The sequence below is a fragment of the Zosterops lateralis genome (assembly GCF_965231275.1).
Source record: "Zosterops lateralis genome assembly, chromosome: 6".
Classification (NCBI taxonomy): Eukaryota; Metazoa; Chordata; class Aves; order Passeriformes; family Zosteropidae; genus Zosterops; species Zosterops lateralis.
Window position 1 is genome coordinate 59497981 of NC_139761.1, and position 6681 is coordinate 59504661.

The 6681-nt window shown below is 41.3% G+C and overlaps 1 protein-coding gene across 1 annotated transcript; it reads right to left on the bottom strand.

Moving 5' to 3' along the window:
• Positions 1 to 200: 200 nt before the first annotated feature.
• OLFML1 (olfactomedin like 1) lies at positions 201 to 6380 on the bottom strand (the record flags this gene model as incomplete). Its single annotated transcript, XM_083864249.1, is given in 4 exon segments — positions 201 to 979; positions 3841 to 3945; positions 3948 to 4128; positions 6255 to 6380. Coding segments are annotated over 4 exon segments (1191 nt in total).
• Between the last annotated feature and the right edge of the window lie 301 nt (positions 6381 to 6681).

Genomic DNA, 6681 nt, shown 5'->3' on the forward strand with positions numbered 1-6681 from the left:
TGAGACTGGTGGCTTTTAGGTCTACTTGAAAACCTGCTAAAGGTTTTGTCTTGGTTTGAAAGACAGATATCTGCTAGGGAGGGGCAGGGCCTCCTTAGGAATTGATAATTCAAATCCCCTCCTTCCAGCTTAATATAATTTAGAAAATTGAAAGGGCTTTCTATAAGTAAAAAAGGAACAAATCTAACCCCCAACAGGTCTTAAACTTTTTGCTTTGTGTGAAGCTTGTAGAGGATCTGGGATCCATCACCCCAGGCGAAGAGCTGCTTCTCTTTAGGGTTGTAATGCACGGTGGAGTGGCCACCCTGGCGCTTGGGGAAGTGCAGTCCTGGGTTTGTGTGAGCGTTTAGAGCCCCCAAAACATTATAGACACACTGGATGTGGGAGGAGCCCCCAGAAGGAGAGTTGTGGACCACGTGGAGGGTGTTGCAGGCCATGAAAGCTGCCTCAGCCCCCTGGGTGCTGCAGGGCGTGTCCCAGCTGTGCTCCACCACCATGGCCGCAGCGTTAAGTTTGGTGATGACAATGTTCCCCTCAGTCTCTGGCTCTGCATGGAGGGCCCACAGCCCCTGCTCATCCACAGCCAGGTCTATTTTTGTCTGTGGAGAGAGCTGGTAGGCAGGGATCCTTCCAGCCCCCGGCAGCACCATCTGGTCGGCCACGCTTCTCCTATGGATGTTGAATTTAACAATCTCGTTTAAGGAGCCGTGTCTGTGGTAGAAGAGGAAACCCTGGTAGATGACGTGGCCAGTTCCTTCCCAGGGCAATGGCAAGGGGACTCTGCGAGCCTTCAGTGTCTGGTTGTTTTCCAAGAAAGTCATGATATTTGCAAATTCCAAAATCACGTTATTTATGGAGCCACTTAATAAATAAATCTTGTTGTGCTTTTTGCCGGAATCTTTCATCCAAGAGCCATGCTTTCCTCCAGTCTTCTTAACTACCTTTAGGGACCTAATGCCTTCAAGCATGAGGTCACAACCTGCAAGGAAATATGCAAAGACAAAAAAAAAAAAAAATTAGAACACCTGTAAATTTTCTAGTTTCCTTTCTTTGCATTACTTAGTTTCCTTCTAATTCATCTCTAAGGCCAGAGTGGATATATCAGTAAAGGTGTCAGCAGTGTGGCCATGTTAAGTAGTGCTGAAAATAGTTTAATGTCATATATTCCTGCTAAGAAAACTGTAGTATCTTCATCTACCTGTAGGGTATTCTGTAACACCAGCGTTACACAAAACATCTGGATATTTGTGCGTCTGAGAGGAGACCAAGAGCACAGTTAGTGATTTTGTGATTACTCTTGACTTACCTCTTACAGGGCTATAATTTTCACTTCAGAGAACTGATGTCTGGTTTAGATCAACACAACAAAGTAATCAGATTTATTTCTTGTTGGAGGCATACAAATTAAAATCCATTATCATCCACATGTATAGTACTTCTGTTTCAGGACTGGTCTTATGCTCAAGTAGCCTCTTTTTTGTACATTTACAGTATAAATAGAAATAAAAATAGATCAGAATAACAGAAAGCCAAAACACTGGGCTATTTTCCCATTCCTCTTCACAACACCTGCACACAAGGGAAGGAGAACAAAACACAGATCACACAGCCAGGGGTGTGCATGCACTGAGGTGGCCTCTGAAGGAGCTGGTGTGGTGTCTGTGCTGTCATCTCCTGTGCCAAGAGCGTGGCTGGTGGATCCACTTTGCTCTTTACCTCACTGCAGGGTTAAAATTTGCCTCAGCAGAGAGCAAGTCATAGCTCTGGCTTCTTAATGTTTTCTGTGCACTCTGCAGGGATGTTTCAGACCAGAAAGCACCAACACTGTGAGGACTCAGGCATTTAGACTCTAAGATCTTTATCAAGCAGCATCCTTTCCAGGAAAAAAACCCCCAAAACTATTGCAAAGCAATATTAACAAGCTTGTTTACCAAAGGCTCTCATAAATTATAAGGTGCAGCATTTGAAGTTTAAAGAATTGTTTTCAGTGGAGTGCAGCCATTTCAGTAAACAGGACAAACAAAGCTCTAAGGCAAGAAGTTCTGGCAGCAGATGAAATGGAAGGAGCAAAACCAGCCCCCCTATTGGCCTGATATGAACCTATGGAAGTCAGTGGCAAGATTTCAGTTGCCTGTAGAAAGCAATCTTTATGTCATTTGTGTGTGCTGATACCCTCTAATCAAAGCTTTTGGATATTGCTCCTACAGTGTGAATTTCTTTTTTTTTTTTTTCCTGGGAGTTCCTTCCCTGAGCAAGCCACAACAGCTTTCTCAAACCTAATGTTTATAGATTAGATAGATTAAAAAAATAATAATAAAAAATAAAGCTGCTGAATCAAAAACCCTAGGCAGCCCTAGCACTCTCTTCCTCTGCAGGGGAAATAACCAGATTTTTGTCTGATTGTTATATTCTGCCTGAACTTGACCTAAACCCAGTAACAAAGCTGGACTTAAAAAAACTTCTTTTCTCCTGGATTTTCGAAATGACTCAGCAAAAATAATCATAGTCTGGTTAAGACCCGGCAGCATAGAAGCAGGGCTGCTATTTTCTAGAGTTGAGGATCTTCCTACTTTTTAAAAGGGCTATAAAATCTTCACAGGGAGTATTTTTGCCCTCAAAATAAATGGGAAAAGCATCTGACTAGTACTGACAGTAGAGAACAAATTGAAAATAAAATCACTATGAACTGCTACAATACAGTTAAAAGTAATAATTTCCAACAAAGGAAAATGAAAAGTAATTTTTTCCCCTTCTGAAACTCTCAGAAAGATACACTTTTCAAAATGCCCTAACCACAGTCAATTTTAAAATCCCCAATTTTTTTCCTCTGAGAAAAATACCTAATGTTCAAAAGTTCTCTAAATGGAAAACGGTACTATTGATATTCAGAGAACTGAATTGTGGAGTATGAGGAGAGCCCAGAAGCAGAATAAATGATTTCTTCTGTAGACATATACCTTGATACTGATTTCCTTGACAAGTTCAAGCAAGAATTTGGAAATTTATGTGTAAAATTAAATCAGCCTAACTCTACTGAAGTCAGTGGAATTGTATAAGTGACGATGCTAAAGTTCTTTCACTGACTTTTTTAAAATGACTGTTTGTATTTATTATTTGCTTTTCATTGTAGTGAGAAATGAAGAGTAAACAGACTACTTAAAATATGTCTATAATATATAATTTACATCCATACTGCAACTTCTTAAGGTGAAGATAATTATAAAATGTCATTTGTTTTAAAAAACCCCTATAGATTATGCATATATTCTTTATGTTGGGTACCACAACACCATATTTTCAAATCAGAACTAAGCTTTGTTTACAGCCAAGCCAGTGTGCTCTCAAAGTAAAAGGAGAGGACAAGGAGAGGAAGGATGACAGAGCAGGACAGTAAAGCAGATACAAATTGTAGAAGTGAATTAAATATTTTTACTACCTCAAAATTTTACTTTTGAGTGGAGGTTTTGACCCTGCCTAGTCCAAAAGACAAAGGCCACCACTGGTTTCCTAGTGCAGCTGCAGTACTGAGAAATGCATTTTTCTGGGACTTTGCAAGAGCACGCCTTCAGAAGATTTTCCCTTATTTTATATTAAAAAGTAACCTCCAAAGAATTAATTTGATACGCAGTAGAATTTGTGCAGAGTAAATGTTTGAACTGTATTTTCCTTCCTCCCTCTTCCATACCTTTTTTTGCATATACATGGGTTTTATAAGTCCAGTATTTACACAGCCCAAACCCCCTTGCAGTAACCTGTTGCATTCACACAGTGAATGAAAATCTGTTATCCCTGTATCAGCATGCACACCTGGGATTGTTCTGAAAAACAAACTGTTCTTACTTGCATTGAGCATGACTTTAAGTCTCTTTTTTTCTTCTGCCTCTTCCAGCAGCTGCTCTTTCAGCAGGTCCTCGTGCACTTCCACACAGGCATTGGAATCCATGAGGATCCAAAATAGTCGATGTCCCTCTGGGCGTGCTCGACCCTCGTTAGCAAATTCTCTACTTCCCTCTTCACCTCAGCCTTGTCAGTGCTCAGTCCAGTCAGGCGGGACAGCACCATCCTGGAAAACTCTCGGAATTCCTCCACGTATTCCAGCATGTCTTGGTTGCATTTCTCCAGCCTCTTCTTGAGTCCGAACACAGGAAAAAAAATACATGAATAGACGTGGCTAATCTGTGTACATCACAACCTACCTCATGATTGCTTTAAAACCTGTTACAGCAGGCCTCTTGTTAGAGGGTAGAAATGAGCCCAGACACAGACTCCTTGTTTATCACAGCATGAAAAGGGCCCTGGTTTATTCCTCTTTACAGCTCAGCCATCCTGACTCCAGCCATTCACTGACTCTGGCTGCAGCAGCTCCTGCTGTGGGTTTCCCTTGCAGCCTCTGACTGCTGATTATTTCCTGCTGAACTCTGACTGCAGGGGTCAGTGTACAGATTGTGACTGCAGGTTCCAACAACAGGCTCTGACTGCAGCCCCAGACTGACCTCACTGCAGGGATTCTCTCCCCAGGATCCTCCTTCTTCATGACCCTCTCAATTCCCTCTTCCTCAAGGTTCCTCCTCCTTCATGATTCCCCTCCCCAGCTATCCCATTCTCTTTTATCACACTTTATTGGATATATTTGTGACTCATCAGGGGCAAGGCTCAATTGGGCAATTAACACAGCTGTTACTTATCGGAGTGAGGTCACCTGTATTCCCTTCTCCTACAAAAAACCATGCTCTCCCCTCCTTCCCAGTGCTCCTGTACCCATCTGTTCTACTCCACAAGGCAGCTGCTGGGTGTTTGTGTGAGAACAACTCAGACCAGCACAAAATTCAAAAGTCTGGACAAAAATCCACATTTTTCAACTTGGCATGGTTACTGATAGCCAGATACTATGTTTTGCTAGCTAAAGAAATAAAAGTGCTCTGATGGAAGCAGCCAGGGATAATTAAGGGCCCATGATCTCTGATGACTTGCTTTCCATAAACTTTCTCAAACTCCTCCTGTGGGACCACTGGTGAAGCAGTCTCAAAGAGTTTTCTGCAGGAAATCATTAGGCATGAACATTTCACTTGAATACACCTCTTCTGGCTGAGGCAGAATCTAGTGTGGCTATTTTTCACCCAATTAAAGGTGAAAATAATAGTCCAGCTGCCACTTTGGGAAGATGAGGAATTTGAGCAGATCTTTGGTTGGTTTGCTCTATGAGTTGTGGTTTCTATGTGCTACCTCCTCTCTCCCCCATTAGTCCTCAGGACGTTGCTTAATTACTTTCTACAAACCCTTTATTTTCAATGTTTTCAAGTGCTGTCTTTAGTATCTGCCTCACTCTTTGTCCTGTTACTTGCACCAAATGCCACAGGTTACCTCATTTTTAATGGGTGCCAAAGGAATAGAAGTTGTCTGGTGAAGTTACTCTTAAAGTGGCAGAGAAAATGTGTCTACACAGTGGGAAGAGAATATCAGGTTAATCCTTCTGTTCCTTCTGTGTTGAGAAGATAAGACTAATGAGGGCATTGTACAAAAAGGGACGTGAAATCAGGCAAGTTAGAGCTTCTCTATAAATCTGCCAATGCAAGCCAGGAGCCAGGGACATGTCAATAATTGAAAATAAACAATATATGATTACAGCACACCAATACTGAAGAGGTATTTTGCAGTACTGGCAGCTTTTAACTGCAGAAGAAGAAGAAGCAAGAACTGGTACATTTATATAAGTAATTGAAAGGAATTCAAGGAATTGAAAGGACTGCATTTCAGTCTCCCAGACATTCAGGGTTTATTTAAAGTGCAGATGCACTGCTGGCTTGCATGAATTTGTCTTAAACTACCCTTCCAAGTAGGGATATCTGCACATAGGAAGACTACCTGATAAATTTCCATCTCCTTGCTAATAAATAATTGACAGCATTCCTACTGGTGACAACATGTTTATACTGCTCCCTAGGATGGTCTGTGACAGTACTACATAAACATTTGCATTTTTAGCTAAATCCACTGATGTAATTTTAAAAAAATAACCAAAACATAAAAATGATAATAGAATAAAAACATAACATTATGAAATTATACCCTGCAACAAATGATGTGGTAAGTTGGGATCATTACAGTAAAAGTTTTAGCAACGATTTTACTCATTCATTGGAAAAAGCTGGAAATTTACCCTCCTGATTTGGTATATCACACAGACTGTCCTGGGCTCGGACCATCCACACATTTCCAAACCTCTTTTGCTGCAGAAGGACATGTCAGGCACATACCTCCAGAGACAGAAAACGCTGGTCAATGTATCTCAGCAGGGCTGCATCCTGCATCACGTACTGTGCTGTTCCCGTGGTGCTCAGGAGGGATGGAATCAGCAAAAAATGGACTTGTAAGGCTACCATTGTACCAGGAAATTTTGAAGGAGAATAGTGAATCAGTGCTGTGGGTAATCCCAAACACTGCCAGTCCAAGGTCAAATGCAATTTGCCATCATCTCAAGTGAAAAAAAAATACCAAAAATCACTAAAAAGTGTAAGTACTGCAGCTGAAAAGATTAAAAGTACTTAAAATGGCTGTTGCATTTTATCATTAAGGAAGTAACCTTGTGGCAGAGGGACTGAATATGTTTATTCCTAGGAGCCAGATGACTACTTCTCAGTTTGTGATCCTATGATCAATTCCAGATGTTCATCACTGAGTCAC